This window comes from Zingiber officinale, chromosome 8A (assembly GCF_018446385.1).
Source record: "Zingiber officinale cultivar Zhangliang chromosome 8A, Zo_v1.1, whole genome shotgun sequence".
NCBI lineage: Eukaryota > Viridiplantae > Streptophyta > Magnoliopsida > Zingiberales > Zingiberaceae > Zingiber > Zingiber officinale.
The window spans coordinates 26,430,826-26,443,460 of record NC_056000.1 but is presented as its reverse complement, the minus strand read 5'-3'; the positions used below and the strand labels follow the sequence as shown (position 1 = coordinate 26,443,460).

The window sequence follows — 12,635 nt, the reverse complement described above, 5'->3', positions numbered from 1 at the left end:
TGACTTGGACGTCGGAGTGTCTACGCCAAGGACCTCTCCCTGGTTCTCGCTCTAACATTCCTATTGTTTCTGTCTGTGGTGTGCATAGGTCCATAACTTCCAACTCAACAACTCTAAGCTCGAAGTTTTTCCTCCGTCAACGCATCTGCTACCTTAACGACCGCTTATATATATATATAGCCTTCACACCCATTCGATGTACTCCTGAGCGATCTTCACGTATCCGGACGCTCGGTGTACCCCCAACCGACCCGATTCTCAAAAATGAACCGGGGTGTCTAGAGATGCATCTGACCGTGCAGACTTGTAAAAGTCGTCTAAGAATATGCACCAAATATGTGTATATATATAGTCTGAACGCGGTGTCAGAGTTCAGCGAGCCACCGATCAGGCGCAACAAAGGCATGGGAGCTGCAAGAGCAGCCCCGCTGCCGCTGGAAACGGCGGCAAAGACAAGGGCCCAGTGGCTGCTGCCGACGTGCCTTCTCCCAATGTGCCTGCTTGCCTTTGCTACGGATTCAATACGGGGAAGCAGAGCTAGAACAAGCGAGCCAGGAAGAGAAGGATATAAATCGACTGGGAATTAAATTAACATGTAATTTGATCAATTATATACATATTTCTCGTTTTTCCTAATCTAATTTTATTTTATCTAAAAAAACAATCCAAGTTCTTAATAAACACGTGAAGGGTCTACAAAACTACAAACATATATATACATAGAGATTATAGGAATCGTTTGCACTTATGAGATAGATGGCCATTGATCACATTTAATAGCATAGTGAAATATAGAGTTGTTCCAGAGATGATCGATCATACATAACAAGAATGACTGTCTACGATAAGATATAAAGGTGGAGGATGCCTACCGAGAACATGCAGTGGAAGCAATTTTCTACAGAGACAATTCTTGCTCAATTATTTTACTCGATCTTAAGCATACCATGTCAGATCTGGCTCATTCAGTCAGAGTCGATGACACGCTGGGGCAATGGTTGAAGCCATACCAGATGCCATTGGGAAGGCGAGATCCATAGTAGAAGGTGAGGGCACTTTGAGCACCAGGCTCATAGATCTTCACCCACTCGGGAGTCCATCCATCCTGACCATCGCGCCGTAAGTACAAGTAGCAGACTCCATATCCGCATGGTCCTTGGATCTTGAATGTATCGGTGGAGCAACGCTCGAATGCTCCTGATGAAGGATTATCTAGCCTTGGTGCATATACCTTCAGAACAACAGTGTTTTAAGAGTTGTAACAAAGAAGAGAAATACTGGTTAAATAAGAAGCAAACACCATAATGTGAAAATATCAATTAGTCCCTTTGCTTTTAAAAAGTTTATTCATTTTTAAGACTATAAACACTTTTGATTAGCTCACACCTGCCTACACCAGACTAAACTAGAATGCCACACCTCACTTGATTTCCCTAAAATGTAACAAAGAAATAAAGATGACCTGAAGTAAGGAATAAGGGAAAATGCTATGTTGCTAACATGCGATTTCCCAACAATAACAAAGTAAAGAGGACCTATACAATTACACCATCAATCCTAATTCTTCCATGTTTAATCACAAAACCACTATTTAATTGTACAAAATTAAATCTAAAAAACGTCTAGATCATTTTTCATAAGAAATACTCTTCTATTTTATAAGACCAGTTATAAGTAGAATACCAAAGTATGTATTATTCTGCATTATGTTATTTGGAACAGTATGTGAAGTTGGCTATTACTACAATCTGATAAGGGTGATCAATTCAATCAGATTATCCAAGAACCGAAGGCTATTTTGTTTCAATTAAAATAATAGAAACATTTCAACAATAGGATGTGGATGCAGAGGGAGGGATAATGGTAGAAAGCCATATGCTGCTCCCTACATGCAAAGGAAGGAGAAAAATCTGCCATGTTTTGGTTTGAGAGTTGGTGACAAAACCACGCCTAGGATTAACAGTTATGTCTATTATTCTTTGAAAATATGTTACATATGGAAAGGTGGGATTGACATTTCAGGTATAGGGTTGTGAGCATATTGTATTATATATAATGTGAAAACTAATATTAACACACAAGTCTTAGATAGATGGTATTAAACACCTGAGATATCCTACTGCAATCGCTTACTGATGTTCATTTTTCATTTTCAAGTACATTCCATTATGAAAAATGTACGCGCCATATATTTCTCAAGTAAATTATTCTAATAGCAATTCATCAGAACAAAAGGAACTTACATTTCATTTCATGATATGACAGTGTCTAAGGTGATAACCTAAGGTACATTTCAAAACCAACAAAGGGCACTGCCATTTCTGATCCTTGAAGAAACAACTGATAGTTATACTGAGAGTATTTTTGCTTGGTACGTCAACAGTTGATGGTATAGTCTTTCTAACATTCCTGCAAATTAAATTAATTGATATGTCTATTACATTCCTCGTCATATTGTATTGGATACCCTTGTCAAAAATTTAAGTTTGTTTTGGAAGATGTTTCACACGTGACACAATGGTGTTTGTATCAGACAATAATCTCAAACCTTGTGTTTCTCTTCGAATTTAGACTGAAATCTAAGATACAAAAAGTGCAGAATTGTCAAGGAAAAAGATTAACTAATTCCTAAAAGTAATCTTCTTGATAGTCTTTTCTAACGATTGATAATAATATTAATATCATACTATATGCTTCATCGACCCACGTCATACCCGTGTATGGATACTGACACTCGGACACTCACATTCAAGTAGACTCTCGATATTTCTATAGACCTATAAAATTTTTAAAAATAGTCATGTGAGACCCTTTGTATCCAAGTCCAACTAACATAATTGCAAAAGATGTGTAGGTGTTCAAGTCATTTAAACCGACTCAAGTTTCATAAGGATGTTTGATGTTCAAATCAGTTCTATGTGAGCAATTTGAATTTCAGTCTCTTAATATGTCTCCTTCCTAGAGATTAAGTTGCAGATGAATTTCATTCCTCTTATAAAGAGCCTCTGTTCAATGAGCAGTCTCAAAAGAAAAGAAAAGCTTCCTAGTTATTTCATGCTCCACGATCTAAAGATTTTTTTTGATGATTTACACAAATAATAACATCCATCTACAAATATATGGATAGTAATCATGGGCATAATGAGTCTAATGTATATGAATGAACTATAAAAATAAATTAATAGTTTTATTTATAATGGAATTACATTATCTTCTTTCCATCCATCTTATTTATTTGGGTGAAATCGAAAGGAAAAACTTCATTTCCTTCCATTTCTGCATTATTTGAGAATAAAATAAACGAAGGTTAATTGGGCAGTTAATTCTTTCCTCTTCTACTCCTCTCCAAGTTAACAATAGGTATTAACCGATTCATTTCTTTTCCCCTAGCTTTTGTCCAAGTGAACTCGTCAAAAACGATTTAAAAAACCTTTCTTTTTCTAAAAAGAAAGCCAATCATTACCAGAGGTATGCAGCAGAATGAACTCCGTGTGAAAAAATAGTGCTTAATATATACATAAAAATCTATCTCCAGATTAAGAAAACAAAAGGCAGAAAAAGACCTGATTTTGGTATGCGTCGCCAAAAGCAAGGCTGATCCAGTCTCTGGTATAGCTAGGGGAAGAGCAGCTGGTCTTAATCTTCACAGTGTAGGAACAGCTACTCCTGGCCTTCTCCTTCTGTAAGATGACAACCAATCACATCAAAATAAGCTTAAGAACAAAAACGAGATAAAGAATGTCGACGATTCAGAGCGATCAAAACGCACCTTGATCTCTTGGATCTTGAAAGATCGGAGCTCCCGCGGCCGGGGATCGACAGCTTCGGAAGCGCAGAAGGCGAGAAAGGACGGCGATGAGAGGAGGAAGAGGTGAAGGAGCAGGGATATCGCCATGGGCTTCGCCATTTTCCCTTCCATTCTCTCGACTTCTCTCTCACCCACGACAGGCGAAGCTGGTTTGCAAAGTTGGGGACCACATCCAAATAGGATTCAGTTTGTTTTCGACTCTTTGAGCATCCCGTACACGTGTAGACATTCCATTTTCGGGCCCGTTAATTAAGCGAACCATCCCGCGGGTACGTTGTCGAGTTTTCTTTGTGGTTTATCAGTAATGGCAAATGGCATCATGCCACGTGTTGTACGAATAATTAATTTTGACTTTAAAAGAGATGCTTTATTTTTTTTTTTAAAAAAAAAGTCTTTTAGAATAAAATACATCCCTCACAATATTAATTAATGAGAAAAAATCTTTTAGATAAATATTTTATTGATGGAGATTTTTTATTATGAAAATTAAATTATTATTTTAATTTTTAGATAAAAGATTTGTATATAATTTTTTCTTTAATAGTTAAATCATGCTTAAACAAGAACTTACACTTCATAAACTTCACACGTATCCTCACATATTAATATAATTGATATCTATGGAGATGATTACTTTAATAAATATTAAAGTTAATTTTTAATAGGTATAAAATATCTTGTTGGATGTCTTACTTCTCTCGTACAAAGGGTCATTACGGTAGGATAAATGTTCTCGTGATTTATCATATTCTAGAGGGCATGAGGTCGTCCTAGAAGAGTCGTTAAAGTGATGACTTCACTTTTTTTTTTTTTTTTGACAAACTTAATACATGTGGATGATTTATTATCAATTTCTACCCATAAAGAACACAACTTCATCTTTAATTTTTCACTTTATATAATCTTAGTGGGTGTAGTCGAGTTGATACTCAGACAAAATTTATCACCAATGAGGAATGGTTCAATTTTTGATAGGTACAAATACTGTTTTGGATTATCTCATATACTCTATCTAAAGGATCGCTTAACTAAGACTGAATAAACCACTTGATTTATTCCCTTTTGATCCTACCTGAGAACGCCAATGGCCAATTCGCCAGTGATTATATGTTGAGGTTGACTATCATGTTGATCACCTGACCACGTGGTCCTATGAAACTTCTACGAGGGGCCTAGGGGGGGGACGCTAAGAAGAAGATGTTAGAATGACAATTAGGGGGTTCTCTAGCGCATCCACTTCGACACTCTAGTAAGTGTTCAGAAAAGAGATAGAAAATATGTAAAGGAATTAGGGTTTGATGCGTTATGTACATGTATCTTTTCTCATGAAGGCCGACTGCGATCGTGCATGACCATGTTTTCGAAAATAAATGATCATTACCGTCCATTTATTTCAGAGTGAATAGCTGCTGATCCTATCTGAAATCTATGAGAAGGTGTACTGATCCTGATAAACGATGATTTCAAGAAAGATGAACTCCTAGAGATCTAGAAGAGCCCCTCAACGATTTTGCCCATAGTGAGATGAGCCAACAAAGCGTTAGTGACCTAAGACTAGGGTGAGGATCCCTGGCTAGGCCCTCCGACGCTCAAGTCAGTTCTCTCTATCGAAGGTGGAAGAAGAAGCAGAAGTACAGTAGTGAAAGTACTCAAAAGTAGAGTTTTGACTGCTGGAGTTGTATACCTTGCCAACGGAGAGGATCTCCCTTTTTATACTACCTCATATAACCTCCGTAGTCATGAGGCGATCCTTGGTTTGTTAGAGTTTGTTAGAAGATGAAGTACCACTTAGGCTTCGTACAATAATCCCTTAAGGAATCTTTTTTGTACCTCAGATGTACCTCTTTTATCGTTTATGACTCATATTCCTAATGAAGTATGAATAAGAATATGTCCCCGTAACTGAAGAAGCTTCTATAAAATATTTCCTGCCAAACTATCATAAAGTTGTTCATTACTTGTATGTTATCCTCTGTTAAACATGTTTCGGGCGGTCAATCAAGTCGGTCGAGTATATATCGAGAATACCTTCTGTTAAACATGTTTTGGTCGAGAATGTATTATAAGCTTTATAAGGCTGAGCGCCTTTAAACTTAGTCGGGCTTTGTCCGGCTGAGCCCATATAAGCACACTGATGTTCGCTCGACCTTCATTCGGCCGGTAATATATTAAAAACTGTATAAGGCTAAGTGTCTTTAAGCTCGGTTAGGCTCTGTCAGGCCGAGCGCATATAAGCACACTGGTACTTGCTCGACCTTCATTTGGCCGGTAATATACTAAAAGTTATGTAAGGCTAAGTGCTTTTAAGCTCGATCGGGTTTTGTTTGGCTGAACGCATATAAGCACACTGGTGCTCGCTCGGCCTTCACTGGTCGGTAATATACTAAAAGTTGTATAAGGCTAAGTGCCTTTAAGCTCGATCGGGCTTTGTCTGGCCGAGCGCATATAAGAATACTGGTGCTCGCTCAACCTTCATTCGGTCAGTAATATATTAAAAGCTGTATAAGGCTAAGTGTCTTTAAGCTCGGTCGAGCTCTGTCCGGCCGAGCGCATAAAAGCACACTGGTGCTTGCTTGGCCTTCATTCAGCTGGTAATATACTAAAAGCTTTCATAAAACTAAGTGCTTCTAATCTCGATCAGGCGTTACCTGACTGGGCGCCTGCGGAAAACTTTTTATTTGGTTGGTCATTACTCTATTAATTATACATTCACCCAGCTATGAGCTTCTCCTTTCTTTCTCGTCCGTGACCTACACATCGTCCTACAAGCCATCCTATCATAACTCATATCAGTTGTGTTTTCCACCTTCACGTGATAACAGCTCTGTTGTCCACTTCTTTAATAAATAATAGTTCATCACTTTAATTCTTGATTGTTGGGGATGTTTCGGTTTAGCCAAGGGCACTCAAAACCCGAGTCGGGAGTCGGGAGTTGGATTGAAACCCAATCAAGAGTTAGTTAGATTGGAACTGAGTCAAGAGTCAGATTGGAACCCGAGTCGGGAGTTGGATTGGAACCCAATCAAGAGTTAGATTGGAACTGAGTCAAGAGTCAGATTGGAGCCCGAGTCGGGAGTCGGGAGTAATTGGGACCAGAGTACACTTGTTGTTGAATTTCGACTGCCACCTTAGCAAGATTATTGACCTCTTTACCCACATGACCTCTCCTGATGACCCATGTATCACTAATCTCCCCTTTAAGTCTAGTTGAAGGAGGCAAAAGTCTGATTGACTGGACTGGTATGATGTGGAAGGATATCTTTCTTTATTCTAATTATCTGGACACATGGCAAAGAACAATCCTAGGAGCGACATTTAACAAGATTTATGCCTTAATTGCTATCCCACCTCTTAAATGTGAGGCATGCTTCATCAGCTTCGACTTTCAAGCCCTGAAGGCACTTTGTCTCTGATGTTATATCACATTAATATGAGGTGACCCCTAGCAAGGAATACTAAACATCTACCTCAATGTAATGAGTTGTCGCAATCTATGTGCTTGATCGAGTGGCCAATAATCCCCCTGTTTTCAAGACGGTCTGAATCCAACGATCCTAATCAGATGCATGCAAATATAAATTAGGTTGTGAGGGTTGTTGTCACATTGTGCAACCCTTGTTCGTGTATACGCCGCTCTTCGACGTCTTCGCTTCTAACTTTCTGCGTTTTCATCTTTAAGTAAGTCGTTCATCTTCTAGTTGTTTGTCATTCGCCAGCCTACCTTTGACCCTCCCCTTTCTTTGCCAGTGCTTGTGTCCTAGTATTGGCCTTGTGATGGCTGCGGGGTCTTCATCTACTTTTTGGTATAGGTCCGTGGAGTCATGTTTTAGTAGCGATGCATTAGATCAACTAAGGACCACCTATGGGATTCTGGCCGATCATGGCCTAATATTTCCCAACGGGAATGACCGCCCTGATCGTCCTCCTCCAGGATATGTGACCTTCTTTCAAAGTTATCTGTTAATTGTTAGGACCAAAAGTAGCTAGAGGGGGGGGGTGAATAGCTCGTCGCGTTCGCTCGGTGCTCGGCGTTGCTTGTTCCTTCAAAGATGTGCAGCGGAAATACAAAGAAACAATCACACAACGCTAACACGGTTGGTTTACTTGGTATCCACCTCACAAGAGGTGACTAATCCAAGGATCCACACCAACACACACACCCTCCACTAAATAAAACTCTCCTTTATGGTAACTACCAAGGGCGGAGAAGCCCTACAAGACTCAATACAAGAAGAGAGGGAAAGGATACAAGAAATACAAGCTTACAAGCTTACAATGAGTATAAACCCTAACCCTAGCTTCTCTTCTTGGCTTTGATCCGCCTCTTGACTTGGAAAACTTCCAAGATCCTTCAAGAACTGGCGATCTGAGCTTTGTGAGTGCTGTGGAGGAGCTGGCGAGAAATCTGGAGTGAATCGGAGAAGAGATTCCGAAGGAAATGAACGCCTGCGGCCTTTATCGACGCCAACGGTCGGATCCCGATCGATTCGAATATTCCCAATCGATCGGGGAGGCTTTGGATCGATCCACGGATCGATCCAGAGCGCCTCTGTGCTCTGGAAAAACGCCTGGATCGATCCACGGATCGATCCAGCGCTTATCGCGCGAAGCAGCCGCGTCCCAATCGATCCACTGATCGATTGGAACATCTGGATCGATCCACGGATCGATCCAGAGGCTCTCTGTTCGCTTAGGAGAAGCCTGGATCGATCCACTGATCGATCCAACACTTGGTTTTTGCCCAAAACCAAGTTCCAAGCCTCTCAAACCAACATCCGGTCAACCTTGACCTGTTGGTTCATCATGCCTAGCATCTGGTCACTCCTTTGACTTCCCACCAAGTGTCTGGTCAATCCCTTTGACCCACTTAGACTTTTCTATTCATGCCAAGTATCTGGTCACTCCCTTGACCTACTTGGACTTCCATCAGATGTCTGGTCAATCCCTTTGACCTATCTGTATTTCCTCTTGCCAAGTATCCAGTCAATCCTTTGACCTACTTGGACTTCCCAACACCAGATGTCCGATCATCCTTGATCCATCTGGATTTTCCCTTACCTGGCTTCACTCACCAGGACTTTCACCTAGCTTCACTCACTAGGATTTTCCATCTGCCTGGCTTCACTCACCAGGACTTTCACCTAGCTTCACTCACTAGGGTTTTCACCTGGTTTCACTCACCAGGACTTTCACCTAGCTTCACTCACTAGGGTTTTCCTTCTGCCTGGCTTCACTCACCAGGACTTTCACCTAGCTTCACTCACTAGGGTTTTCCTCTGGTTTCACTCACCAGGACTTTCACCTAGCTTCACTCACTAGGATTTTCCTTCTGCCTGACTTCACTCACCAGGACTTTCACCTAGCTTCACTCACTAGGACTTCCCTGTCAAGTATCCGGTCAACCTTGACCTACTTGACTCTTCTTCAATCAATTTCTTATTGTCAAACATCTAAACTCAAACCAAGACTCAGCTTGGTCACCCAGGTCAACCTTGACCTGAGGGATGTTGCACCAACAATCTCCCCCTTTTTGATGTTTGACAATACCACAATAACACTTACAATACCACATGTAAGTTAGGCTAATCCTATAGCCTCAATCTTCATGCCACTAGGTAATGAACATATAAATTAAGCTCTTCATTCTCCCCCTACGAGGGCACACTCCCTCTAGGTAATGAAAGCCTAACTTACACTCATTCATAGGTCCTTTCATTCTCCCCCTATTGGGGTTTCACTCACCAGGACTTTCACCTAGCTTCACTCACTAGGGTTTTCCTTCTGCCTAGCTTCACTCACCAGGACTTTCACCTAGCTTCACTCACTAGGACTTCCCTGTCAAGTATGCGGTCAATCTTGACCTACTTGACTCTTCTTCAATCAATTTCTTATTGTCAAACATCTAAACTCAAACCAAGACTCAGCTTGGTCACCCAGGTCAACCTTGACCTGAGGGATGTTGCACCAACAATCTCCCCCTTTTTGATGTTTGACAATACCACAATAACACTTACAATACCACATGTAAGTTAGGCTAATCCTATAGCCTCAATCTTCATGCCACTAGGTAATGAACATATAAATTAAGCTCTTCATTCTCCCCCTACGAGGGCACACTCCCTCTAGGTAATGAAAGCCTAACTTACACCCATTCATAGGTCCTTTCATTCTCCCCCTATTGGCACACATCAACCCATCTTTGGGCACACATCAACCCATCTTTGGGCACACATCAACCCATGCCCCAATTTTGGGTACACATCAACAAATCCATTTGTTGACGACTCTCCCCCTAAAGAGTTACTCATCATTGTTCACAACATCACTCGTTGTGATCAACACGATAATGAAGGTCACATACCCTTCATTTATCCTTAACTTTTCCCTCAATGTAGACAAATACCCAACCTTGAGCATTATCTAACCACTTGAGTTCCCACTTGAAATAATGAGGATATCCACTCTCCATTTCAAGTTCAAAAGCTCATACATGAGCATTTTCTTTAAAGAAGGTTAACCACCTTCCAAGGTTCATGAAAAGTAATTTTTCATGTCTTTAAAGAGTCCCTCCCCCTAAAGACATGGTGGTGACTTCTGTCATTGCACCAACAATGACTTGGAATCCCTAAACCTTTAGGAAACCCAAATTTAGAAGTTTTGAGGTTCAAATACTCAAAATTTGAAACAAACCTCAACCTAAACTTCAATGAAGCCTTCCTTAACCAATCCATCCTTGTTTTCACATGAAAACACCCTTTGTATGTATACAAATGTATTTTAGGGGTTTGGAATGGTTACCTAGACTCAAAGAAGTTCAAAGATGCTGAAATCAAGCCTTCCCAGCCAAAATCAGCAACTTGGATCGATTGGAGTTGGGTTCCAATCGATTGAACCTTTCTGAATCGATCCAGCGATCGATTCAGACTACTGAATCGATCGGTCGATCGATCCATGACTTCTGTCACGGGAGACTTGCCTTCCGAATCGATCCACGGATCGATTCGGCACTCAATCGATCCATGGATCGATCGAGACTCGATAGTTGCTGAAATTCCATTTCACTCAACTTGAAACCCTAGAAAATTCTACAAAATCCAAAAATCATGAAATTTCGTGTAGACATTATTTAGGGCATACTTAATCATGGGAAAATAGCTTTCTATGAAAATACATCATATTTTCAAAGATTGACACAAACTTGAAAACTTGCAAAAACTTTAGTGTTTTTCTTCAAGTTTGTGTCTAACTATTCAATGGTGATTACTATCAAAAGATAGCCTTCACCAAGGTTTTCCAAAAACATTTTTAAAACATTTTCAAAACCAATATCCCATCATGTTCCTTGGGCATAATGCACATGACTTGTACATTAGCTTTCCCAATGATGGGAAAACACATAACTATGTGTTTTGATGAACCTAAAACTCAAAAGAATGCACTAAATCAACATCTTGAATTTTGTTCATCTTCCTAACATCTCACTTGTATCTAATGTACACTAAAACACGGACAAGTCACCTTATAGTCCTTGTGAGATGTGGGATTTTGATTTTTCCCTAATCTAGGGATCATGCATATCTATCTAGGCATTCTAGAGATATTAGACATCCACCTAGGATGTCACTTGTCAATAAGTGTCGTTAAATGTCATTCGTCCTTAATTACAAGGAATTAAACTTAATGCATGATTATGTTATGGCATACATCAAAAGAAAATAATTTTCAAAAGAAAATATCCTATTACTACATGATGTATGAATGTCATGACATGGTATTTTTGGATTTTTCATAATAAAACATGAATGCAAAACTAGACATGATGTCATGGCATATGATGGGCAAACAATCATGGCAAGATTTAGCATAAATAAAATATACCTAGATTAACTATCTAAGTATCTTTAAAGTCTTAGCTAAACTTACACCTTAAACCTAGATTGCCCTAAAGTGCTACAAGAGAATGCCAAAGCCTAAATTGGCATTTCTAATTTCCTTGATTTAATGTATGCCAATTGAAAATAAACATGTCCTCAAATGTTGGCATATTCCATTTTTCCTCAAGAGTGATTACATAAATCAAGGCCCGGATTGCCTTAAATTTCCAAGAGAATACCAAAATCCCAACTTGGTATTTCTCAAGGTTTTCCCAATTTGTGCCATTTTAAGATAAAATCAATTTTTCACCATTAGACACATTTTACTCTTTCAAGGAGTAATCAATAATTCCATTTCATTTTCAAAGGTTAACTAAAACCTTGAAAATGCTCCTTGAGTGTCAATTTCCTCAAAGTTGGGTTAACTACCCTTCTAATCGGAGTTGACACTCTCTAACCCATCTATGGGGTAGAGAAGATGCTCCTAGGAACCCAACACCTATTGGTGCTCCTTGGATGCTCTAGGTACTCACTAGGGATAACTTCCCTAGATACCTTCCTAGTGACCTTGTTGGGCTTCTTAGAAGCCTTGGTCACATTTTCTAGGGATAGCTTCCCTTGTAACATTCTTTGTGACTTTCTTAGACTTCTTAGAAGTCTTAGTCACATTTATTGCAAAAATACTCTTAGGGATGACTTCCCTAGTATTCTTGGCTTGACCACTAGACCTAGGGTTTGTTCCATAACTATATGGAACTCTATGGTAAGAGGGCACATCCTTCTTAGCCTTTGGTTTGTATCCCAAACCTCTATGGCCATTAGATGACCTTTGTGCTCCTAGACCTAGGCTATGCTCATTTTTCCCTTTTAGGATATTTGCCATCCTTTTTAGGGTCCTTTCCATTTTATCAAGCCTTGACCTCAAGACTTGATTTTCTATCACTAAGTCCTTA

The 12,635-nt window shown here is 39.7% G+C and overlaps 1 protein-coding gene across 1 annotated transcript; it reads right to left on the bottom strand.

Annotated features, from left to right (window-relative positions):
• Positions 1-745: 745 nt before the first annotated feature.
• On the bottom strand, positions 746-3,970 carry LOC122008121 (embryo-specific protein ATS3A-like). Its single transcript, XM_042563727.1, has 3 exons — positions 3,770-3,970; positions 3,564-3,680; positions 746-1,231 (listed from the first exon to the last, which is right to left on the bottom strand). The coding sequence occupies exons 1-3, from the start codon at positions 3,917-3,919 to the stop codon at positions 962-964; spliced, it is 537 nt and encodes a 178-aa protein (XP_042419661.1). The 5' UTR covers positions 3,920-3,970; the 3' UTR covers positions 746-961.
• Between the last annotated feature and the right edge of the window lie 8,665 nt (positions 3,971-12,635).

What these genes read in the sequence shown, in the direction of transcription:
- LOC122008121 (XM_042563727.1), bottom strand. Translation starts at nt 3,919, where the DNA reads ATGGAAGGGAAAATGGCGAAGCCCATGGCGATATCCCTGCTCCTTCAC. An exon ending in TCAAGATCCAAGAGATCAAG is followed by an intron (nt 3,681 to 3,769) that starts GTGCGTTTTGAT and finishes GTCATCTTACAG; the next exon opens with AAGGAGAAGGCCAGGAGTAG. An exon ending in GCGACGCATACCAAAATCAG is followed by an intron (nt 1,232 to 3,563) that starts GTCTTTTTCTGC and finishes GTTGTTCTGAAG; the next exon opens with GTATATGCACCAAGGCTAGA.